The 26,779-nt window shown below is 37.8% G+C and overlaps 1 protein-coding gene across 1 annotated transcript in view; it reads left to right on the forward strand.

Moving 5' to 3' along the window:
- Window positions 1–24,304, forward strand: part of FBXO33 (F-box protein 33) — a gene marked incomplete at its 5' end in the record, with an annotated part of 31,469 nt that extends 7,165 nt beyond the window's left edge. Inside the window, 3 exons of the mRNA XM_081099323.1 lie at window positions 19,522–19,632; window positions 20,176–20,861; window positions 22,271–24,304. Of these exons, the coding sequence (XP_080955449.1) occupies window positions 19,522–19,632; window positions 20,176–20,861; window positions 22,271–22,542 (1,069 nt within the window). The 3' untranslated portion in view covers window positions 22,543–24,304. The remainder of the gene's footprint in view (window positions 1–19,521; window positions 19,633–20,175; window positions 20,862–22,270) is intronic.
- Window positions 24,305–26,779: the final 2,475 nt, after the last annotated feature.

Raw genomic sequence — 26,779 nt, forward strand, 5'->3', positions numbered from 1 at the left:
GTACTCTTCTATTAACTCTCTTAAGTGGACAAGGGAAAGAGAAGAAGTGAAGGACAAAGTTGAACTGTCTTTTAACCTGGTTTGTTATTCATATGTGCCTAGTAACTTCAAAAAAGACTCTCTCAGAAACTTCAAAAGGACAATTTTAGAATCAAGGCAAAGAAGAAAGGTGGTCACCTGAGGTAAAAGACTTAGATCTTCTGTAGCTTAGACCCGCCTTCTTAAGCCACACACCCTCTCCACACAAGAGTCCTATTAGAGTCACCACCACGGTCATGGGACTGGGTAAGGTCTTTTCCTATTGCAGTACTGAAGGGATCTGAGTAGGTGTGTACTTAAAAGCCCTTAAAATCCTAAGCTAGGCCCTGGTTGGCATGGCTCAGTAGGTTGAGTGGGTGGAGCATTGTCCCATGTACCAAAAAGTTACTCCAGTTAGATTCCTGGATCAGGAGGCAACCAATTGATGTTTCTCTTTTTGTCTCTCCCTCCTTCTCTCTTCCCCTCTCTCTCTAAAATCAATAAAACATCTAATAAAAATATTTTTTAAATAAATAAATGAAATCCTAAGCTAGTTTTTGTGGAGAAACAGCAGTATTCAACAACTGTATAATGTAGGCACTATTATTTTACAAATAGTGAAACAGTAGTTAAATGAACTTTCCAGTTACACAATTAGAGAAATAACTGCCTTTTTTTCTACTTTTTTAATGCAATTTTCAAACACACACAAAACTAGACACAATGACCCTATCTCCTAGTTTCAGTAATTTAAGGATTTTTTCATATTAGCTTTTTTTTCTCTTTAGTGAAGTATTTTAAAACAAATCCAAGGTATTGGTATCATTTTACACTACATCAGGGTAAGGCTCTGAAAATTATGGGCATTTTTATATATAGCAACAGTGCCATTAATACACTTAAGAAAGTTATCAATAATTCCTTAGTCTTACCTGATTTTTTAAAATTTTATTTCTACCCCAAGAGTATAAATTCATGTGCACTTGAAATATAACCAACATAACTTTTCACATCACTAGCACACAGTGCATGTTTTAGTAATCAGATGAATAAAGAATAGGAGAGCAAGGAGCCTGTAGGCTAAGTTTCTAAGTTAGGTGTAAGTACTTAATGATCTGATAGCTCTGTTTCTGGAACTGCTGATGTTTAAAAATAGGCTTAAAGAAAAATGCAATTAAGTTGAAGAATTCGTTATTTTCTGGCAATACTATGTATGGCCTTTTGCATGTTTTAGAAAGATTGATTATCAAACACATTTTAGGATTTGCAAAGGGACTAGTAAGTAGGTTGTATCCTATTAAGTTACCATAGGAACCGAGCTAAATTAATTTGAATAATTAAAATGAAAGAAAAACAGTTTAACCAGCTGTAATGTTTCCCAGTATGTGCTTGTTCATGCTTTTTGAACAGTTGCATGGTGGGCATTGTGCAGGAAAGAACCATGTTTGCTTCTTCAGTTCACTTGCTGATTCAACAATAAATGAATGAATAAACTTCTTAAGGAAATAAAAGTCAGATCACAGATATCATCTTTAAATAAATGGATTATGTGGCATAATTCCCTTGTTTCGGATATAGTCTCCTGGCCTCAAAATGAGACATCTATTTATTGCCATGGTTCAGTAGATTCTATTCTAGTGTTGTTGCCTTAATGTTCTTTTCAATCCATATTTATCATCTGAAACAATAATGAGCCACCTGGGGGCTATATGCATGCAGTCTCCCTAGCTTCACCATAAGATCTAAAATCTAATTTCAACATAATATATTTGAAGCTTGCTCTTGAGTTGCCAGGTTTTTCCCCTAAGTTTTAAAAGAATTACTATTTTTTATATCACTTAATAAGTAAAATTTCATTTTGAATGGAAAAAATAAGTACCTAAAATTTTTTCCACAAATGTCTCTCAGATACTGCTCTAAAATATGCACTTCTAATTTTTCTAATAACTTTCAATAAGACCATTGTATTCTAGGACACAGTTTAATTATAAGAAACAACATGAACTGAGTGGGAGTCAGAATCCTCTACGTACTTCTGTGCTAACTATATTGCAGTCTTAAACAAGTCACTTCAATTCCTCATGTATAAAGAGAAATTGTTGGGTTGAATGATCCCACAAATCACTCTAGCTTCAAAAGTATGTCAATGATTATTACATCTGTAAAGAAAGTTCATGCGTGTATTACTGGTTATATTGTAATAAGATTACTGTTCTATTGCTGCAAATAAAAAGAATTTTTGTTAAATTGTCCTTGAGTGGCATGTTTCTAACATTGCTGGGACATTTAAAGATATTATATAGCTGGAACTAAAACAAATCTTTCGGGGGTTCTCCTTATTACTTGTTAAATTTTAATAATATGCAGGTGGTCAATTTTTAAATGATTTTCATGTAAATTAGGTTCTTAATAAAGGTGAGAAGCTATGTAAAAGTAATTTAAATTTCTTTTCTGAATTTCTTAGTAGGTATTTGTAAAAATAGAATATTTGAAAAATACAGAAAAAAGTAAAAAATTCATCAGAGATAATCGCTGGGAAAATATGATACATTCTTTTGCAAAATAGGAATAATAATCTGTGTATGGTTGCCTATTAATATTATATCTTGTGCATTTTTTCACATCAAATGTCCATTCACCTACTTAAAAGGTCAAAATCCAGAACACTGACAACATCAAATGCTACCAAAATGTGGAACAACAGGACCTCTCATTAATTGCTGGAAGGAATGCAAAATAGTGCAGTCACTATGAAAGATAATTTAGCAGTTTCCTACAAAACTAAACATAACTCTTACAATACAATCCAGCATTCTTGCTCCTTGGTATTTGAAAGCAGTTGGAAACATATGTCCTAACAAAAACCTGATATAGACCTTTATAGCAGCTTTATTCATAATTGCCAGAATTGGAAACAACCAAGATGCCCTTCAGTAGGTGAATGGATATATTAATTTTGATACATTCAGACAGTGGAATTATTATTCAGAGCTGAAAAGAAATGAGCACTCAAGACATAAAAATACATGGAGAAACCTTAAGTGCATATTTCTAGCTGAAAGAAGACAATCTGAAAAAGCTAAATAATGAATAATTCCAACTATATGAGATGCTAGAAAGAACAAAACTGGAAACAATGAAAAGATAAGTGGCGCCCTAGCCGATTTGGCTCAGTGGGTAGAACAGGGGTGGGCAAACTTTTTGTCTTGAGGGCCACAATGGGTTCTTAAACTGGACTGGAGGGCTGGAACAAAAGCATGGATGGAGTGTGTGAATTAATATAAATTCAAAGTAAACATCATTACATAAAAGGGTACGGTCTTTTTTTTTTTATTTCAATAGTTTTTTTCATTCCAAACATTTTAACAAGAAGAGTGTAAACACTAATTATTATAATTTGAAACTTCAAAAAATGGAGAAATCATAGCACAATAACATACCTTATATTGACAATGGCAAAGGAAAAATAACATTGCCTAACAAAGGAAAGGTACAAAAGCCTTTCAAATTAAACTTAAATATAATAAAATAATTTAAAACTAAAACAAATAGAAAAGAACAAAATGTGTAAACAGTAAACATTTTCTTTAGTGCAACTTCCAAATTATGCCCGGGACGTAGATGTAGATGGCAATGTAGACTGGGTTGAAAGGTTTTTGGTCTTTAAAACATCAACTTCAGTGGGAACAGTGTTGTTGGTCTCCTTTTTTAGCTAATGCATCAAAGTCTGGAGTTAGTTTTGTTGTGGCTATTCTTAGGATAGATCTGAGGTGTTCGTCAGTTAAGCTGGATCTGTGAGGGGCTTTGTTGATGTTCATGACGCTAAATGTCTGCTCACAAACATAGGTTGACCCAAACAGCACCAGTATCTTCTGTGCCATCCTCTGGATGTTTGGAAAAGTGGCTTCATTAAGTGAAGCATAAAAGTCTCTTAGTTCAAGAGAGCTGAATTTCTCCTTTAGGACAAAGTCAGACTGAAGATCGATGAGTTCCAGTTGCACTTCTTCTGGTGCTGTTGCAGGGTTTTGTGACAAAGGACAGGCCACCAGTTGAAGTGACTGGTCAATTTTTTCAACATCAGAAAACAGACGACAGAATTCTGCATGCAGGTCATCCAGTGATTTGCTGTATTTCTTCACGTTTTGGATGGTCTCCTTCTGTGTGGCTAGTGTGGCAAAATGAGTGAAGACTTTGTCTGAAATTTGTCTGGAAAAGAAAATCAGTTTCGATTTAAAGGCTTTCACATTAGTGTACATGTCATGTCATGTGCATACTGATCTTTTCCCTGTAGCTTCACATTTAGCTCATTCAAATGTGAAAATATATCTACAGCAAATGCAAAGTCACACAGCCAATTCTTGTCACTCAGCTCAGTAAATTCGTCAGACTTCCCCTTTAATTTCAAAAATGCACCAATCTCTTCTTTGAGCTCCCACACTCATTGGAAAACTTTGCCCAAACTCAACCAGCAGACACGAGAGTGGTAAAGTAAGTCGTGGTGATCTGCATCAGTTTCCTCCAGAAACTTAATAAACTGACAGTGCTGAAGTCTCTTTGCTCGAATGAAATTAACAAGCTTTACGACTGGATTAACAACATGATTAAGTTGTAATATAGACTTGCACAATGATTCCTGGTGAATAATACAGTGAAGAAAAATAACATCTTGGTTAGGGTTCTCCTCTTTCACTTTATCCTGAATTTTTTGCAGTCCAACATTTTTTCCAGTTAAATTTGGAGATCCATCTGTCGTGACATTAGCAAGTTTACTCCATGGTAGCTTCATTTTCTCGATGACAGTAGACACCCGGTCATACAAGTCCTCTCCCTGTGTTTTTCCTTTCAGTGGCTCCATGGCTAAAAACTCCTCCGTAATTTCAAAATTGTCACTAATCCCTCGGATAAAAATTAAGAGCTGAGCAGTGTCCTTTACGTCATTACTTTCATCCAATGCTAGTGAATAAAACTTAAAGAACTCTGCCTTACTATTTAACTTGCTGGCCAAGTCTTCATCAATCAGTTCCACTCGACGAGTCACTGTCCTGTGTGATAAGCTGAGTTTTTCAAACTTGCCTTTGCTCTCTGGACACAAGAGACCTGCTGTCTCTAACATACATTCTTTCAAAAACTCGCCTTCAGAGAGAGGTTTGCTAGCTTTTGCTAATTTGAATGATAGCATAAAACTTGCTTTGGTACTTGTCTCTTGAATTGCAGTTTGTCTGTGAAAGACATTTTGCTGAGCCTGTAATTTAGCCATCAACCTCTGTGCAGTAGCCTCCCGTTCTTGAGGTGACTGCTTGCTAGCATAGTTGCCATGCTTTGTGGCAAAGTGACGGCTGAGATTGTACTCTTTGAAGACTGCAAGTGTTTCCTGGCATATCAGACATACCGGCATTGATCGGGCTTCGGTGAAAAAATATTTTGTTGTCCACTCCCTCTTAAACACTCGGCATTCACTGTCCACTTTCCTTTTCTTTGGTCCACTCATGTTTAATATTGGGCTAAAACCAACAGTACCGTTCTCTTATTAAATTCTTTACTAAAATAAGTAAAGTATAAAAACAAGTGATTAAATTTGCTCTACTATAACATTTTTGGTCTTCTAAAAAATATATATATAACAAAATATCTGAAAAAGTTCAGACATGGGACAGAGGCACACCCTGACCATAGAGAACAACCCCTTTCCTCCATAGGAAACCTGTGTATCTTTCACACAGGCCCTTTGTTTATGGTAACACACATAGCTGCACATTGCTGTGTCTTCCAGACACACTTGTATGGGAGGTGCTAGGGCAGTGCAAAACATGGGTAACCAGTAGTTACCACTAGCACTTCCGTTACTGGCAAAAAACAGCCGCAGTGCACATAGTGTGAAAGAGCCCATTATCAATGTCAGAGTGCAGCCACTGGACTCTATAAAGACAACCAAGTGCCACTTTCAAATGCCCATTGCAACAGTTTTTCTTATTAAAAGCTGGAAATGGCAGGATATTTATATATATACCCCTACTGTGACAGCCTGGCAGAACATTACAAAGGAGAAAACCCAGCATCTGGTGATGTCCATAAGTACAAGACTTCAGGCTGTCATTACCAGGAAAGGGTTTCATCCAAGTATTAGATATGAACATTTGATTTTCAGTTTTTCATTCGTCCAGTTACTTCTGCAACCCTGAAATTAAGCAATTTTGTAATAAAATCTTTAGTTCATCACATTTCTATACAATCTTTTTGTTCAACCCACTGAATTAGGGTTCATTCACACTAGCCGTGCTGCCGTTGCAGTGTGGTGCAGTACTGCAATGCAGCGCAGCTAGGGTTAATGCAGGGTACACAGGTTTCCATCATGTTTGCGTTGATGCTAATGTGCAGTGGTGCATGTTAACACAAATGCCCTGTAGCACCCATTTTTACAGCTGAAAGTCTTTGTTGTTTTATTAACAAGTCGTGATGTGCAGAATGTGGGAACAGGAAAAAATTGTGTTTGAGTAGAGCTCTTAATCTTACCTCAGAAAGGCTCTGATACTGTGCTCTCCAGGGGCGTGTCTCCCTACATCACCACGATAACGTGTCTAGGCATTCCCAGGGTGATGTCGGGAGACGCGTCTGCGGGCATTACAAGGAGCCTCTGGAAGATTGAGAGGTTGTTCCTTCTACTGAATGGGTGGATATAAATCCGCCCACTCAGAAGAAGGAGCTGCGGCCGTGTTTCCTGACGTTGCCATGTTAACACTGCTGCTGGTGAAGGAGCGGAGGGGAGAGCAAGAGAACCCTCCACTTTTTCGGCTCCTCAGGCCGGATAGAACAGCGGAACGGGCCGGATCCGGCCTGCGGGCCGTAGTTTGCCCACGGCTTGGGTAGAACATTGGCCCGCGGTGTGAAAGGTCCAGGGTTCGGTTCTGGTCAAGGGCTCAATTCCTGGCCCGGTTGAAGCATGTGTAGGAGGCAAGCAGTTGATGTGTCTCTCTCATGTCAATGTTTCTCTCTCCCCTCCCTTCCACTCTCTCTAAAGGTCAATGGAAAAATATTGGACTGCCAGTGAGGATTTTAAAAAAGAAAAGTAGTTGCCAGGGATATGGAGGAAAGATCTGAATAGTCAAAGCACAGAGATTTTTAGGCCAGTGAAAAACTTTGTGTGATATTATAATGATGGCTTATGTCATTATGCATTGGTCCAAACCCACAGAATATACTACACCAGGAGTGAATTCTAAGGTAAACTGTGGACTTTGGATGATCATGATCTGTCGTAAGTTCATCCTTGGTTAAAAAAAAAAAATGTATCATTCTGCTGAGTGATGTTGATAATAGGGGAAGGTAGGCATGTGGTGGAATAGGGTAAATAGTTCCTCTCAATTTTGTTGTAAACTTAAAACTACTCTTTAGAAAAAAGAAGTCATTTTGCCCTAGCTGTGTGTCTCGGTTGGTTGTTACACCAAAAGATTTGTGGGGTCGATTCCCAGTCAGGGTACATACCTAGGTTTTGGCTTCAATCCCTTGTCAGGACTCATAGAGGAGGCAATCCATTGTTTCCCTCTCAAAAAAGTCATTTTAAGGGGGGAAATGGGGGACATGTGTAATACTTTCAACAATAATTATTTTTTTAAGTAATTTTAACATTGTATCAGGAGGTAAATAATTTTTTTACACTCTTTTTTTAACTATTCAGTTACATAGAACATTTTATGCCCCCTACAAACTCAAAAGTATATGTGATTTACTCATTTTTTTAAAAATACCCTGGCCATCAAGTGTAGGCAAACATAGAATTTGCATTAGAAATTCTATCAGTTTCCCCTTCCCTCCCCCCATTTGTTTGGGGGATTTTTTAATTGTATTTTTGTAAGTTTTTTTAATTGAGGTATAATTGACATATTAGTTTCATATATATCAAGATAATGATTTTATACTTGTGTATGTTGCAAAATGATCACAATAAGTCTATTTAATCCCCTCTCCCCATTTTAAACCATTTAGTGTTTCATTTCTGTGGTCTCTATAAAACAGTGCTAGTAAATCTCAATTGGGAAGCATATCTCCCACACTTCCCCCAATTTATGCTTAAAGAAAAGTGTTACTGACAGAAATGGGTTGTGCATGTAAACAGTAAAGAAAAAATGTTAAAGTTGCCCTGATGAGTTTGACTTAGTGGATAGAGCGTCGGCCTGCAGACTGAATGGTCCCAGGTTCGATTCCGGTCAAGGGCATGTATCTTGGTTGCCGGCACATCCCCAGTGGGAGGTGTGCAGGAGGCAGCTGATCGATGTTTCTCTCTCATCGATGTTTCTAACTCTCTATCCCTCTCCCTTCCTCTCTGTAAAAAATCAATAAAATATATTTTTTAAAAGAAAAAATGTTAAGGGCTATGTATATATGACCACTGATTCTAAGACAGCCCAGAAATAGACCCATATAAGTAATATCAACTGATATTTGACAGAGGAGCAAAGGCAATACAATGAAGAAATGATAGACTTTCAACAAACTGTTGGGACAGCAGGGCATCCACATGGGAAAAAAATTAATCTAGACACAGAACTTATACCCTTCAAAAATTAGCTCAAACTGGATCACAAACCTAAATGTAAAACACAAAGCTATAAAACTCCTAGAAGATAACATAGGAGAAAATCTAGATGATCTGGAGATTGACAATGACTTTTTAGATACAACACCAAAAGCACAGTCCTTGAGAAGAAGAATTGATAAGCTGGACTTCATTAAAATTAAAATTTTCAGTTCTCTGAAGGACACTGTCAAGAAATAAAAAGAGAAGCCACAGACTGGGAGAAAATATTTGCAAAAGACATATATGATTAAAGGACTGTTAACCAAAATACAGTGGGGCCTTGACTTAGGAGTGTCCCGACTAACGAGTTTTTCGAGATGCGAGCCATCTCTCGGCCAGTTTTTTGCTTTGAGTTGCAAGCTAAAATTCGGGTTACGAGGCCGCTTCAGATACCCCACCGCTAGTTGGCGCAGCGAACGTCACAGTGAACGCCACAACATCAGCCCAGCATCACGTGTCTCACTCATTCACTTTTTGATTTGACATATGAGTAATTTGAGTTACGAGCTCCATCACAGAACAAATTAAACTCGTAAGTCAAGGCCCCACTGTATAAAAAAAGTCTAAAATTCAACAGTAAGAAAGAAACAACCCTATTAAAAAGTGGGTCAAAGACCTTAACTGACATCTATATATCTTCATCAAAGTAGATATATAGGTGGCAAACATGCATTTGAAGATGGTCCACAGTTATGTCATAGGGAAATGCAAATTAAAACAACAGACATCACTACACATCTAGTAGACTGGCCAAAATACTGGTAAAAATATGGAACAACAGGAACTCTCATTCATTGCTGGTGTGAATGCAAAATCATAGTCATTTTGTAAGACAGTTTGTCAGCTTCTTACAAAACTAAACCTACTCCATATGAACCAAAAATTGTGCTCCTTGGTATTTACCCAAAAGAGTTGAAAATTTTTTTTTGTCCACACAAAACCCTGCACATGTTTACAGCACCTTTATTCTTAACTGAGAAAATGGGAACAACCAAGATGTTTTTCAGTAGGTGAATGGATAAATAGCCAGACAATGGAATGTTATTCAGTGTTTTTAAAAAATGGTCTGTCAAGCCATGAAAAGGCATAGAGAAAACTTAAATGCATATTGCTAAATGAAAGAAGCTAGACTGAAAAGGCTACATACTGGTTTCAAAGTGTCTGTATAAAAATTATTCCCAGCAACATGTATAAGAGTTCTAATTATTCTATATACTTTATAACACATAGTATCATCAGACTTAAATTTTAGACATTCTAGTATGTGTGAGTAGTATCTCATCGAGGTTTTAATTTTCATTTCCCTAATAATGAGGGGGTGAACATTTTTTCATGTATAATTTGCCTTTTGTGTATCTTCCTTGGTACAGTGTCTATTAAAATCTTTTGCCCATATTTTTAGTGGTTGTTTTGTCTTATTAAGTTGTAAGACTTCACTGTGTATTTTCAGTACAGTTTTTACAACTAAATTTATGTCCTAAATATGTATATTTTCTCTAGTCTTTTGCTTGTCTTATTTTCTTTTGTTGTTGTTGTTATACTCACCGAAGGATATTTTTCCACTAATATTTAGAGAGAGTGGAAGAGGCGGGAGAGACAGAGAAAGAAAAAAACATCAAGAGACACATTGATTGGCTGCCTCCCACACAAAATTGAACCCGTGATCCTTCAGTCTGCAGGCCAATGTTCTTTCCACTGAGCCAAGCCAGCTTATCTTTTCATTTTCTTATCTTTTCAAAAGCATAGGTGTTAATTTTGATGAAAACCAGTTTATCATTTTTTTTAATTTGTGCTTTTTGTGTCCTATCTAAAAAATATTTGCCTAATCCAAAGTCAAAAGATTTTCCTCCTGTATTGTCTTAATCAGTATGTGTTATAGTTTAGCTGTTAGATTTAGGTGTATGATCAATTTCAAGTAGATTGTGTGAGCTAAGGATCCAGTTGTCCTAGCACCATTTTTTAAAGACTATCCTTTTTTACATTGAATTGACTTTCCAGATTTGTCACAGTTGCTGATTTTCATTTTATGTATCATTGTCTTATACAAAAATAAACATTATGTGGGTACAATGACCATATATGCATGGATGTAGTCTCTGTTCTGTTCCATTGATCCCTGGATCTTTGCTTAAGCCAGTACCCTCCTGTCTATAATCTATTTCTAAATTGTTTTGGCTATTCTAACTCATTTCTTTTTCTTTTTCTCTGTCCCCCCCCCCCCCTTGTTTTTCTTATAAATTTTAGAAATAGCCTGCTGTATTTTGATCGGGATTTCGTTGAATCTATTAATAATTTGGGAAATACCACCATGTTAACAATATTTCAACATGTTAGTAGTCTTCTGATGAATAAATGTAGTATATTTCTCCATTTATTTAGGTCTTTGATTTCTCTGAGCAATGTTGTATAGTTTTCAGTGTACTGTTACCAGATTTACTCCTATTTTATATTTTTGATGCTATTGTAAATAGTACTGTTTTTGTTTCTTTAAATATATTTGTATTGATTTCAGAGATAAAGGGAGCGGGAGAGGGAGAGATAGAAACATCAATAATGAGAGACAATCATTGATTGGCTACCTCCTGCATGCCCCACACTGGGGACTAAGCCTGCAACCCAGGCAAGTGCCCTGACCTGGAATCGAACCTTGACCTCCTGGTTTATAGGTCAACATTCAACCATAAGTCACACCAGCCAGGCAATAATACTGTTTTTTAGATTTCAGTTTTCCCAGATGTTCATTGCTGGTGTATAGAAGACAGTTGATTTTTATATATTGATCTTGTATCCTGTGTCCTTACTAATTAATAAACTAACTTACTAGTTCTAGCGGCTTTTTTAAGGATTCCTTAGAATTTTTTGTGTAAATGATTAAATAATTGGCAAATAAAGACCATTTTACTTTTCCCATTCCAATCCACATGTGCTTTTTTATTGATGGGTAATATTATGGAGTATCCTATATAATAAAGAGCTAATATGCAATTGGTCATTGCACCCTTGCACCCTCATGCCGGGGCCAGGGGACCTGAGGCCCTACGCCCGTCTCTGTGCAGTGGGACCTAAGGCTGTGCCCCCGCCCCAGCATTGGGGCCAGGGAACCTGAGGCTGCGCCTCCCACCAGGGGACTTGATGGGGGACCTGAGGCTGCGCTCTCCGCCCAGTGGGGCTTGACGGGGACCAGGCGCCGGCCGGGGGACCGGAGGCTGCACCCCCTGCCCTGCGGGGCTTGCCAGGGGTAGGGCTGGCCGGGTCTGGGTCTCGCATGATTTCCAGGCGCGCGTGCGGGTAGGCAGGGACTTGACTCTGGGTCCCGTGGCACACCCCAGACTCTGACAGGAGGGAGATTTCCATATATATTTTACTAATTTTCTTTCATCTCTGACACTTCTATTATAGAGAAAGGGCAAATAACAATATTAAAATTGTTAAATCCTCTAATTCCCTTTTAATGTGCATGAATTTCGTGCACCAGTCCATTAGTATTTTTAATAGTTGGTTGAAGTTCCTTGCTTGTTAATTTCTTCATCTGTCTTTTTTAGATACTTCTGTTGATTAATTGTTCATAGTTGTTAGTCATTTTTCCTTTTTCTTTATGTTTGGTAATTTTGGATGTCAGACATTGTTATTTTTTACATTGTTGAGTCCTATATTTTTTAATTATTTTTATTCCTTTAAAGTGAGTTGGGCTTTGATCTGACACATAATTAATTTATGTGAAATCAGTTTGATCCTTTGGAACTTTGCTTTTAAGCTTGGTCAGGGCATACCAAAATACCCTTTATCTAGAGCTAACTAATCTCCACTACTAAGACATGGCTTTTCTGAGAACCCTACCCAATGCCCCTGTATTATAGTATCTCTTAAGTTTGGCGGTGGGAACATAAACTCTTCCCACCATTGTGTGTGCTCTATTATTTTCCAGTGGTACTTTCTCCAGCCTTGTGCAGTTTCACCCCACACATGTGCAGATCATTACTCCACCAAAGACTAGGGTAATGTTTTGGCAATTCCCTCTGCAAGTTTGTGGCACACACTCTGTGCAGCTTCCTTATCTCTGATATTTTGCCCTGCAAATTCTACCCACTTTGGGCTCCCCAAAATCTGTCGCCTCAACTCAGAGAGATTATTGGACTCTTTTTTGGTTCCCCCACCCTGTGAAGCAGCCTGGAAACTCTCCAGGCCATTTTCTGAGGCAATTATAGTTGTCCTTTTTTTTTCCCTCTTTCAGGGATCGCAGAATATATTCTTTATTGATCAGTGTTTGAAAACAGTTGAGTCATAGTTTTTGTCCAGTTTTCTAGTTATGGGAAGGTAGTTCTCATGGCTGTTTGATCCTCTATGGAAGAGGTAAAAGTTTCTCACATATGTGTTTTACTACCACAAGGACAGTGCTACAGATATACAGTAGTAATCAGTAGAAGCTGGGTTGAAGGCAGAAAAATATTGAGATTGTATGAACTTGTATAGGACTCTCCTCTCTGAATACTATTATTAGAAATTGAATGTGATATCTCTTTTCTATATTATATAAAAACTAATATTCTCCCAAAATAAATATTGATTTTTTAAGAAGTCTTTAAATTTGTTTTTCTTTCTAGAAGAAGTTATGAGAAGCACATTAATAACCTATTTGTAATTCATAGATGTAGTGGCAACTTTAGAATAAAGAGTAAAATGGAAAATATTTTAAGGCAATCATAATTATATATTATAGTAATGTGTCCTTTAGAGTCTGATATGGTAGCTATCCTCTCAAGAACAATTATATATCCTTTTTTTTAATGGGGGGGGAAACGTTTTAAGTTAATGTCTCCCTTTGATATATTTTTAAAAATAGTTTTTCTGATAACCTCATGGAAAGTTGATTAGATCTACTAGTGACTAAGTAAAATTTTTTAGAAGTCAAGTAAAATCATAAGATTATACCATTAGTAATCCTTCTTATATTTTCCTTGACATGGTTTACTTGGCTGTTTTATAATCTACCCCCATTTACCAATTGGATTCTTAATGTTTTAGTTTTTATTTATGTCGAGTTATTTTATCTAATCAAATAAAAGACAAACATGCAAATTGACCATACCTTCGCTATGCCTTCAGCCATGCCCACCAGCCAATCAGAGCGACTATATGCAAATTAACCCAACCAAGATGGCGGCCGGCAGCCATGGAGCTGGAGCAAGCAGGAGGCTTGGTTGCTCCCATGATGGAGGAAGCCAAGCTTCCCGCCTGCCCCGGCTCTGAGCTCCACTGAAGGCAACAAAGTTTCAATTATAGAAGGTAAATAAATCCCAGAATAAAAAAGAAAAAGAAGGGAAGAACCAAGATGGCGGCATAAGGTACAAACCTGTACGTGCTGCCCCCCACAACAACATTAAAACCACAACTATAGCCATAACCCAGGTTCGATTCCGGTCAAGGGCATGTACCTTGGTTGCAGGCACATCCCCAGTAGGGGGTGTGCAGGAGGCAGCTGCTCGATGTTTATCTCTCTTTGATGTTTCTAACTCTCTATCCCTTTCCCTTCCTCTCTGTAAAAAATCAATATAATATATTTAAAAAAAAAAAAAAAACCACAACTATAAGACAAAACAGGTATCATCCAGAACCACGGAAAAGCTGATCGAGTGGAAGTTCTACAACTAGAAGGGGAGAAAAAAGCACATTGAGACCGAGTAGGAGGGGAGAGGTGCCAAGAACAGAGAGGTACGGGGGTGCGCCGCGCGAGGCTGCTGCACCTGGGTGCTCGGTTTTTTTCAATCGGAAGGGGACAAGCTCTCGAACCCACTGAACTCATTTACAGCGAGATGCTGGGGTCCCAGGCTCCTACAGGGAGAAACAGGACTCTCTTGCAGCGGGTCGGAAAAGCGAAGGTGACTTTCTCACAGAGCTGCTCGCAGGGCTGTGGGGGCGCGCGGCACTCAGGGAATCGCGGAGTCGGAGTCGCGGGGTTGCTGATGACACCATTACTGTTTGCCCCGCCCTGGGAACTCTCTAAGACCCTGCCCCACTACATCCCCTCCCAAGTTGTGCTCTGCGGCACAAGGGAGGCACCTGCGCTTTTACAGCCTAACTGCAGTGAATCAGAGAGCTCCAAAATTTCCAAACAGGAGAAATCTGTTGATATTGCTGTAGCCCCTGCTGGGTGGACCCACACACATAAGGGTGTCTCCAGCACAGACAGAGGCTCCTCGCAGTCAGCCAAAAATGCGAAGACAAAGAAACATGTCACAAATGAAAGAAATGGAGGAAAGCAAACTAAAAACTAAAAAAACTAAAAAAACCACAACTATAAGACAAAACAGCTATCATCCAGAACCACGGAAAAGCTGTCCTCTATGGAGGACATAGAGTTCAGAACCACAGTTATAAGGTTACTCAAGAATCTTCTACGAACCTCCGAGGAACTTAGTGAGACCTTCAAGGATCTTAATGAGAATGCCAAAAAAATGGAAAAGGACCAGTCAGAAATTAAACATACACTGACTGAAATAAAGAATAATATACAGAGATCCAACAGCAGACAAGAGGATCCCAAGAATCAAGTCAAAGATCTGAAATACGAAGAAGCAAAAAACACCTATCTGGAAAAGCAAAACGAAAAAAGAATCCAAAAATATGCAGCTAGTGTAAGGAACCTCTGGGACAACTTCAAATGTACCAACATCCGAATTATAGGGGTGCCAGAAGAAGAGAGAGAGCAAGATATTGAAAACCTATTTGAAGAAATAATGACAGAAAACTTCCCCTACCTGGTGAAAGAAATAGACTTACAAGTCCAGGAAGCGCAGAGAACCCCAAACAAAAGGAATCCAAAGAGGACCACACCAAGACACATCATAATTAAAATGCCAAGGGCTAAAGACAGAGAATCTTAAAAGCAGCAAGAGAAAAACGGTTACCTACAAGGGAGTACCCATACGACTGTCAGCTGATTTCTCAACAGAAACTATGCAGGCCAGAGGGAGTGGCAAGAAATATTCAAAGTGATGAATGGCAAGAACCTACAATCAAGATTACTTTATCCAGCAAAGCTATCATTCAGAATTAAAGGTCAGATAAAGAGCTTCACAGATAAGGGAAGGCTAAAGGAGTTCATCACCACCAAACCAAGATTATATGAAATGCTGAAGGATATTCTTTAAGGTATAAATACCACATGATCTCACTCATTTGTGGAATATAATGAACAACATAAACTGATGAACAAGGACTGATCCAGAGACGGAGAGGCATTGATTGGACTGTCGGGCCCTGGAGGGAAGGTAGGGGAGGGTGGGGGTAAGGGGGAAAGATCAACCAAAGGACTTATATGCAAGCATATAGGCCTAACCAATGGACATGGACAATGGGGGGGGCGGGGAGGGCATGAGCGGGGGGCGGGGGGCGGGGGGGGGGGAAGGGATAACGTGGGGATAAGGACACAGATGTAATATCTTAATCAATAAAAAATATATTAATAAAATAAAATAAAATTTAAAAAAAGAGTCTGGGAGCTTCCGTCACGGGGGGGCTTGGCCAGCCTGAAAATGGCCCTCAGCCCCTCACCCAGACTGGCCAGGCAACCCAGTGGGGACCCCCCACCCTAAAGGGGGTGTAGCCAGCCTGAAAACAGCCATCAGCCCCTCACCCAGGCTGGCCAGGCACCCCAGTGGGGACCCCCATCTTGAAGGGGGTGTGACCAGCCTGCAAACACCCATCAGCCCCTCACCCAGGCTGGCCAGGCTCCCCAGCAGGACCCCCACCCTGATCCGGGACACCCTTTAGGGCAAACCAGCTGGCCCCCACCCATGCACCAGGCTTCTGTCCTATATAATAAAAGGGTAATATGCAAACTGACCCTAACAGTAGAACGACCGAGAATGACTGGTCACTATGACATACACTGACCACCAGGGGGCAGACGCTCAATGCAGGAGTGCTCAGTGTGCTCCCACAGAGGAAGCTCTGCTCAGCCACAAGCCAGGCTGATGGCTGTCAGCACAGCGGTGGTGGTGGGAGCCTCTCCTGCCTCCTCAGCAGCACTAAGGATGTCAGACTGCAGCCTAGGCCTGCTCCCCGCTGGCAAGTGGACATCCCCTGAGGGCTCCCGGGCTGCCAGAGGGATGTCTGATTGCCAGCTTAGGCCCAATCCCCTGGGTAGCAGGCCTAAGCCAGCAGGTGGTCATCCCCTGAGGGGTCCCAGACTGCAAGAGGGCACAGGCCGGGCTGAGGGGAACCCCCCCCCCCCCCAGTGCACAAATTTTTGTGCACCGGGCCTCTAGTATATATATAAAAATAATATTTGTTGCAAATGTTTTTCTCACTATGTTGGTTTTTCCTTTTTAGTGAGATGTGTTATTAAATACCGAGTTTTTCATTTTTATATAGTCAAATTTTTCTCTTTCTAATTTATTCTTTTATTTCTAGCCTTATAAAGTTTTCTCCCTCAGAAATTAGATAAAAATGTATTGCACTTTCATACCACTTTTACCTTGATTTGATGTTTTAGTATGTAATGATATCTTTGTGGATTATTTTGGTCGAGAAGTCTCTTCCATCTCTCCTTTTCACAGTGATTTTTTTTTAAGATTTGTCTTTTTTACTATCTCTCTTTCCTCACATCCAGTTTTTCTAACCACACCACATAAAATAACTTCCATTCTAATCACCATGTTGCTAAGTCAAATGAAGGGTTAGCCCTTATATTATAAGACCTCAAGTCAGTATTTGACATAGCTCTTGACCACTGTATTCTTTGTAAAAGAGTCATCCATTAGTCTCTGTGATTTCCACACTCCTGACTTTTCGCCAACTTGTCACCTCTCTTTTGTAGCCTCATCCTTCTCTAGTTTAATTATTGAAGTTCCTCAAAACTACTTTTTACTGGCTTTTCTTCTCATTTATACTCTTACCCTAACTAAGCCCCACTGTTCCCATTCTTGACTTCAGTTATCATCCAGATAACTACTTGGCTCCAGACCTAGAATTGCCTACTTGGCATCTTAACTTGACCCTGTTAAAGAACCTCAAGCTCAACATATGCAAAATAGTTATATAATCTAAATGTTCTAACACCTCACCTCCACCCTCCAGGGCCCCCGCAAAAAAGCTAATTAATTTCTGATCTGTTTTCTAAGAATCCCAGTGTCAATGAAAAGCTCTACCATCTGTGTAGTTCCACAACCCAGAAAATTTACAAGTTATTCTTGACTACTCCCTCCGTCACCTCCTATAGATAATCCAGCACCCCTTTCTATCCAATTTAGCTCCTAAATTGCCCATTTTCTTCACCTCTACCATCAAAAACCCAGTTCAAGCTACCATTATCTGTCATCTCTATTACTTAACTAGTCTCCCCACTTTGACTCTACCTCCTTCCAGGTTGTTCTAATGCAGCAGTAATATTTTCCAAACACAAACTTAATCATTTTATACCCTGCTTAATATCATTTTGGGGCATCTCATTGTTTTGAAGACAAAACCAAGAATGTTTATTTGACATAGAACCTCATTTATCTCTATGGGCTCATTTCATGTTCATTCTCTACTCTGGATTGCTTTCAGTATCTCAAGCTCACTCTGCTGCCCTCAGCTTTAGGGACTCTACACATGCTTTTCCTTTTTCCTGTAACACTTTTCCTTGCCCTTCTCTTGGTTAACTACCAAGTATCCCTAAGATCCCCTTTTAATCAATTTATTTAGAGAAGCCTTCTCTGATTTACACAATATCAGATATACCCAAATACGTGACACCATATGCTTGTCCTTCACAGTACTGGATCATTGTCTTGTCTCCAATAGAATGCACAGTGCCAGGCACTAATAGGCCCTCAGTATTCATTGGTTGAATGAATAAATTCATGATTATTTTTCATGCTAAATTATAGAATCATCAGGCTTTTTAATCAAACTAAGGTTATTTAATTTGGGAAAAATGGGACATACTATCAAATGTTATTTTTCATTGACTTAAATCTTTTTTTTATTTACTTAAATCTTTTATCACTCTTGTGGGTTATACATTTCTTGTTAAAAGTTATCCTATGTTTTTTTAATCTTAATTTTTTAATTTATTGTGTAAAGTTTTACATATGTCTCCTTTTTCCCCGATTGACACTCTCCCCACCACCACCACCACCAGCCATTCCCACCCCAGGCAAACCCCCAACACCCCAGTGTCTGTGTTTATTGGTTATACTAATATGCATGCATACAAGTCCCTAAGTTTTGTGTTATAAGTGGAATCTCTAGTTGCTTATTGTTTGCATTTAAGCTTTTTTATCTGTATCCAGTTATTAGTTTTTTCCTACTTTATTTAGAATCTTACTACTAGAAACGTATATGTTTTTTAGCTAAAATTATCTAAAACTGAAAGATTTTTAAATAGTTTTTATCTTTCTTGATCCTCAGCTATACTTTAGATCATAAAACTGGGGGATGTTCTCTAGATTTTAGTCAAAGAATATTCTTACTGAGAAGATAGCTTCAGGGCAGTGCCCCACCCTTGAGAATTTAAGACATTGATTAAGTTAACTGGTTTGGGAAATTTTTATAATTAACATCTATATAAAACTTAGAGCTTAAACAGTTCTTTCCTATGTCATATTTATATTTATTCACCTATCCTTAAACCTTTTAAGGTAGGTATTATTATTACTGATAAATAATTGAGTCTCAGGGAAATTAAGAGACTTTTCCATGGTCATTAAAATATTGAGTTTCTGAACTGATGTTATACCCCAGGACTCATTCTTGAGAGCTTATGCTGTTTCTCCTTTATCACATTAGCTTTTCATGTGTGTACAAAACAAACTGAAAGTCCTTAATTGGATACTAAGTGAGTAATAAGCTAGAAACTTATCTAAAATATCCCTTCTGAGTATTTTTAATATTTATATTTTTATATGAATCATTTAGACAATTATTTTAAATTATTTTTCTTATAGGAACCTCCAGAAGTTTAGCCTTTTTGGAGATATAAGCGTTCTACAGCAGCAAGGAAATTTGTCAAATACATACCTCAGCAAGGTGGACCCTGATGGCAAAAAAATCAAGCAGTAAGTTATATAGTTAGTAGAAAGGGGCTTATTTAATAATAATTTCAGTTTTTTTGAGAAATTTTAAGGTATGATACAATCAGAAGAGTAATGATTATTTTTCTAAAAAGAACATATGTCCTGGAAATGTCTTAACAATGAAATACAATAACCATTATATGCCATTTCGTGTCATAAGTTTTAAGACAAATCAAGGAATTTTCTGGGTAATTATTGCTTTGTGAAACTTATTTCTCTGCTTGCTTTTGCTATAACACAAATTGTATGTCACCAGTCTTTCCTGCTATACTGGAATAAAATGCTGCTTTCCTTGAACATATCTCTATATTTTTAATACATCTATATGTTTAATACATCTTATTCCTTATATTTTAATGTGAATTTTAATGGCATTTATGATAATACTTGTGAGTTGGATAGAAATTAACTGAGAGAAAATCTCAAAATTGCATGCCATTTCATTGCCTGTTTTTTTAAAAAAAAGTTTTAAAAGATTAGAGCCTAATGTTAACAGGATCTTTGTGGCATGTGTTTTTCTTACAGAATTCAGCAGCTGTTTGAAGAAATACTGAGTAATAGTAGGCAACTGAAATGGCTGTCCTGTGGGTTTATGCTGGAAATAGTAACCCCAACATCACTGTCATCTCTCTCAAACTCTATTGCCAACACCATGGAGCACCTGAGTTTACTGGACAACAATATTCCTGGTAACAGCACCCTTATCACTACAGTGGAACTAGAGCGATTTGTGAATCTGCGCTCACTTGCCCTGGATTTCTGCGACTTTACAGCTGAGATGGCAAGAGTCTTAAGCGATAGCAACCATGTGCCTTTGCAGCGACTGTCTCTCCTGGTCCACAATGTTTCTGTGATGCACAAGTCTCTGGACAACATGCCAAATGATGAGCATTGGAAAGCCTTGTCACGAAGGAGCCCCAGCCTCCGGGTCTATATCATGGCTTTTGATATTAAGAGTGAAGACATGTTAAAGATTCTGAAACCCAGTATACCACTAGAGAGGATTCATTTTGACAGCTACATCACTTGTGTTTCAGGAGCTATTGTTGATCTTATATCTAGGCAGTATGACAAGTTCCTCACTCATTTCATATTAATGAATGATGTGATTGACACGTCTGGTTTTCCAGATCTTAGTGATAACCGAAACGAAGATCCATTGGTGTTATTAGCATGGAGGTGCACAAAGCTTTCTCTTCTGGCAATTCATGGTAGGTGATTTTCGATTAGTTTAATTTGATATCAGTATTACATCTGAAATGTTTTATGCTATAAAAGATAACATTGGCATTTAGTGTTAAGAAATCTTATAACAAATTGATATGCAGATTTTTATACTTTAAAGTTTATAAGTTACATCACTTACAAGTAGGAAGTCACATCTCTACCCTAAGGATTCTTATCCAAGTTCCCTGTTACTTTTTTTTCCATCACGCAATTGATGGCATTTCACAAACATGGTATTTGAAATCAATATATCTAAGAAAACATACATATTTACTGACAGTAAAAACATTTCCTCTAATCACAGATCTCTTAAAAAGATAACATGGAAGGAAGAGAAAGTATGATTTTTTTTTTCATTCCCATTGCCCAATCTTCTAGATTCTAGGTATTACCATATTAATTTATATGACTTTTTTTTTTATTTGGTGATTCCATTGATTGGGCATATTCTTATTTTATACTGGGGCCTTTCATCTTAATGTGAACTGTTCTTATTTGGAGAGAGAGTTTCATTCTGATAAATTAGAAAAACATTTTACTTCCTTTTTGATACTTATAAGACATGTACAGGGTACAAATTAGGAAGTCTCTGTGAACGTATCTTACACTCCCTTTTTTACCTCTGTTTCTTTTCTTTTTAGCCACATTTGTGTCTTGCTTTTCAAGTTTTGTTTTGTAATTTGGTCAGCCAGCAGAGATAGTAGCAAAGAATAGACCAATGTTGAAGGTAATAAATAAAATGAGGATTTTGAATGGGATAAAGAAATGTTAGGTTATTTTCAAAGTTAATTTAACCTAGTCTTTTTAAAGCTTTTTTTTCTTTTTTTAGTAAATAAGATGTTAAATACAGCTAAAGCCTCCCATTTTATTCCTTCCCAGAGATAATTATTATTCTGAAGTTAGTATATATCATTCCCATGACTCTTTTGCACTTTACATATTTGCTACTGACAATTAACAATTTATCTTTAAAGTTTAAAGTGTCTCTTCATAACTTTGAACTATGAATGATTTTCACTAATGAAAAACACCAGTTTAATTATGTATTAATGGACACATATATGAAGTAAAAAAATTTTTCTTTATGCTACATCATTATCCAGTTATAAAATTGTATTTTAAACATGTATGATTTTACTAAATGTGGTATCGGAATAGGATTACAGCACCTTCCATTTCACCACCCACAGTAAATTCTTGGAGACAATATCAAACTTAGTCTTTTTTTTTTGCTCGCTAAACAGTCATACTTCCTTCTCAAATCTCAGTATATTTTTAAAGGAAAAGGACCAAAGTAGTCATTGTGATTCCAATTTGTGGAAAAGATTAACTTATCATATAGACAAAATAAAATGCAAGGAAATTATAGTGCTTGTGTTTTGCTTTTTTTAAGGTTACACAGTGTGGGCACACAACCTCATTGCCATTGCTCGTCTTCGTGGCTCTAATCTAAAAGTACTTGAAGTCACTGAAGAAAGCATTGATTTTGACCAAGGTGAACTGGCCGACCAGGATGTGGATCCAGTGCATAACCTTATTGAGCAGGTATCCCTGGGCCTGGGTCAACCTTGGCACGCAGTCATGGACATCGAATCACTCAGTGTCTTCACTGAACCAAATCGTCATTTTTACAGAGAGATGCAAAGCTTTAGCGAAGACATTTAGCTTTTTTTTAAATGTACAATTCCTGTGGTTACATATGCAAGTAGGGTCCTATTATGTTTTTTTCAGTAGTGTGAATTAATCCCTTTGTGCTGTGTTTAATCAGTATTAGCTTCATAGAATTATATATGTATATTCTACTTCTTGATCAAAGAACATAGTCGGGTATTGGATTAGAAGTTCAAAGTGACAATGTATAGGGCTTTCACGGTTAATAGACTTGTTACCAAACCTTAAAGATACACAACCGAAGGTTGTCTGAGGTTGCTGGCTAACTTTATTTTTCACTGAGTTACTCTCTCTTTTTGATTATTTTATTCTTTGTGTGTCAGAGTTGAACTCAGGAGCCAAAATATTTTTATACATATATAGATATATACCCATAGCCTGGTGGATTTGTATGCAATATACTGCATTCACACATTCTAATAGCATTTCATTAATTTTTATTTAAAATGGAAGGGAGGATAATGTCCCAAATGAGTTATCTTTAACAGAAAAGCCAAGATTTTAACTTTCATTACATATATAAAATTGATTATCACCAACTACCATTCTGAATTTTGTATAGTATTAGGTTAGAATCTTGCTTAACCCTTTTTTTAAAATGCATTTACATAAACAAATACTCAAATTGTTGGATTTTTAGAAACTATATCTGACATGATTTTATTTATCAATTATATTACACATTCAAGTTAGCTTTTAAGCCCAGATTTCAAGTTGTGGAGGGAGAAAGAAACTATATTCCAGGGTAAAACCTCCTAAAAGAAAATCAAAAAACAGAATTGTAAACACACATGCTTGCACACAAACATTAGTCGTGAAATCCCTAGCAACAAGTCACTGGATTTTTCTCTGTCAGCGCGCGTGTCAGCTGCCAAAGAATAGACTTAACTGAAGAAGTGCCCACATGCTGGCAGGGGCCGGCCCACTCTGGCCAGCCAGATTCTGCTAGATTGTAATATTAAAGGTCGAATTTCGACCTATGGTACACAGCTGTGCTGTGGCTCAGTCAGCAACCTCAGAACTCTGAAAAACAAAACACAAAAAAAAAGAAAAAAAAAAACATGCACCTGTTTCACTGTGAATAGTGAATGTAAAGGAAGAGAGGAAAAACTGAAAACTTGTTCTATCACAGGTATGAGCTGCTATAATACATGAAGAACATTCCATGAAGTATGTTTTAAAACCTTGTTATATCTGAGAGGCTTTAAAAGCCGATTTAACTGTTTCAGGGCAACCGCGGTACAGACGTGGTCTCTGTGAGACTTCCACCTGACCCCAGTTTTAAGTGGTACGAATGTTGTGCATTTAATGTTAAAGGACAGTCTGCAATAATAAAGTAGCCAACATGGGTGCCCAGCAGTGCTGAGACCTGGCTGCTCTATTGTAAGCTTTGGAAACACAATTTATGCAACAGATGTCCAGATATGATTCTATTTATGGAAAAAGTTTATATGTGTTTTACAAATGGTTTTACCATCTTATATTAAAATGACCTTTTGACAGGTGTGCACTGTTTTGTCTCCAGTGGGCACATACCATACGGATTTTATATGTACATCAGTAGTGTGAATCCACTGGCACAGTGTGTGTAAATGCCAGATGTGGTGAGATTTTATCTTATAAATGTGATCAGATAAAATAACTCCTGACAGAAACTGTAAGGAAACCAGCTGAATGTTTGACCTGATGACTGATGTTATATGGTTTATGTTAAATGTATATTCTTTTAATCAATGAATAAAGCATTAAAAAGTGGTTATTGGTATATAGTTTATTGTTTATGAAGCATGAAAACTTTTAGTATTAAATAAACTGCAATACTCCTTATATTGTGTATAATTATATGTTAGCTCCTATTGTAATCTGAGCAGTGAAGCTCAAATTTGAGAATATATCATAAATCTTAAACTGAATAGTTGGGAAGAATTTAATGTTTTACCTCACCTTGGCTATATATAAGCTTAAAAGCAGACAATAGACTGGTTAGCACACAAAAAAGCAACTTAACTTCAATATGCCAGTATTAAATATAGTTTATAAACCCCTATATTGCTTTAGTTTGGCTTTACAGTCTTCATTTTGGATGTTGAGGCAAACAGCTGTCATTTATGAAAAAAATGGCTTTTTCCCTTCCATCCTTAATCATTCCAGATACAGTTTCTTCTAGGCACTGCCTCACTTTGGAACTGTCATCATACCTGCTGCATCCTTGTTAGACACACCTAACTCCTCTGAATAAATCACCATGTTTATGTATTTAAAGAACCAAATAGTACACAAAAATGTATATAAAAAGGGAAGCCTGTTTATACATGAGTGATACCAAGTGTAGGCTGGTACAGTGAGGCACGGAACTAGGAGACCTGGCATCTGTTGTCCACTCTACGCTCTGACTGTGCTACACGAGCCCAGACTCTTCCTTGAGCTTCAGTTTCCTCATCTGTGAAATGAGGGATTGGACTTGGTTATCTAAAACTGATTCTTCATCCAAAATTTCAACCCTTGTTAGCCAACAGCTTATAGACATCTTTGAACAAATGTATTAAATAAAATACTCTCAAAACACAGCTTACTGTGAAACTTACATATTGAAAATTACATTCACACTTCTCTCACTACCCTAGGAATTAAGAAAGTTAGGGATTCAGTGGAGCCGGGCTTGGAAAGGAAGTGTGCTTACGGTTGAACACATGGTTTCAAAACCTAAATTGCTTGGGGCCTATAGCATGAATTATATTGGATCTCTACAAAGGTAGTACATAAAATGGTCCTAATGGAGTTAATACACAGGAAGCTATGAAAACCCAGTAACTCCCCCACATTGCCTACCTATATCAAGGTTTCCCAACCTTTTCATGTCCTGACATAATTAGAAAATATTGTACACCAAACTGGTATAAACTGGAAGGAATTGGAGCAAAAAATAATGCTTTTTATAATCCTCACCTGAGGAAATGTCTTTTTGGTTTGTTTTTATTTCTTTTAGAGAGAGAGAAAGGGAGAGATTGGTTGCTTCCATAGACACCCTAACTGGGGATCAATCCCACAGCGTGGGTATGTGCCGTGACCAGGAATCAAACGCGACCTTTCGGAATACCGGGATAGCACTCCAACCAACTGAGCCATACTAGCCAGGGATCATATTCTTTATTCTATAATTGATGAGAAGAATAAAATGAAGATTTGAGAATCATGAATTTGTTTAGAACTTTCAAATAAAGTCTTGTCATGTTTTAACTGATAACCTCTTAAAAATTTTAATATTGCCACCAATGAGAAACCCCCCCTCAAATAAGTGATTTTTAAACCTTTTTATTTTCACAAGCATTCAAAACTTATGAAGCTGAATTAAACTTAAAAAATTTAACTGTTCTTCCCTAGCCAATTTAGCTCAGTGGATAAAGCATTGACCTGCAGACCAAGCGGTCCCGGATTCAGTTCTGGTCAAGGGCATGTACCTTAGTTGCAGGAGGCAACCAATCGATGTGTTTCTCTCACATTGATGTTTCTCTCTGTCTTCCCTCTCTCTTCCACTCTCTCTAAAAAAAAATCAGTGGAAAAATGCCCTTTGGTGAGGATAAACAACAAAAAAAATTTATTCTAATGTAATAATATGATACTGAGATTTGTGAATTAATTTCAAATTCAAGTGATTTTTTTTCATTATAAGTATTTTAAAATAACAATGCTCTCACTTATAGTCTCCTACACTTGACCATGCCACTAGTTCAGCCACCACAGAGAGCAGACATCAGCTGCCAGTAGACAAGTATGTCACTGTAAGTCAACTAGAGGCCAGTGGAGCCCCCTCCTCTCACTTCCACCTCCCAATTCCCTCACACATCTAGGGCTTCACACACCTGGGCTTTCCTATCTTCTCCTAGGATACCTGGAACATACTTCTCTCACAGCTTCATAGACACCCCCCTTGTCCATGATGGACAGTGGAGCACTCTGTATCTGGCAGGGGCCTAGCAAGTGCTCTCCAGGAAGAGGTTGAAAGCATCTCTAAGCAATCAGGGCTCCCAGCCACCCAGAATTCAGGTAGCCTGGAGGGGCATCACTCTGGTTCAACCTCCTAACTTGGTTTCCTGGTTTTGGAAAGAATTTGGAAGGAGGTATATTGTGAGTAAATTTTCAGGACACTTGAATCAACCTTTCTAAAAGATTAAAAAATTAGCCTTGGCCAATGTGGCTCAGTTGGTTGGAGCATTGTCCCATGCACCAGAAG

This window comes from Myotis nattereri, assembly GCF_964212035.1.
Source record: "Myotis nattereri genome assembly, chromosome: 1".
Lineage (NCBI taxonomy): Eukaryota > Metazoa > Chordata > Mammalia > Chiroptera > Vespertilionidae > Myotis > Myotis nattereri.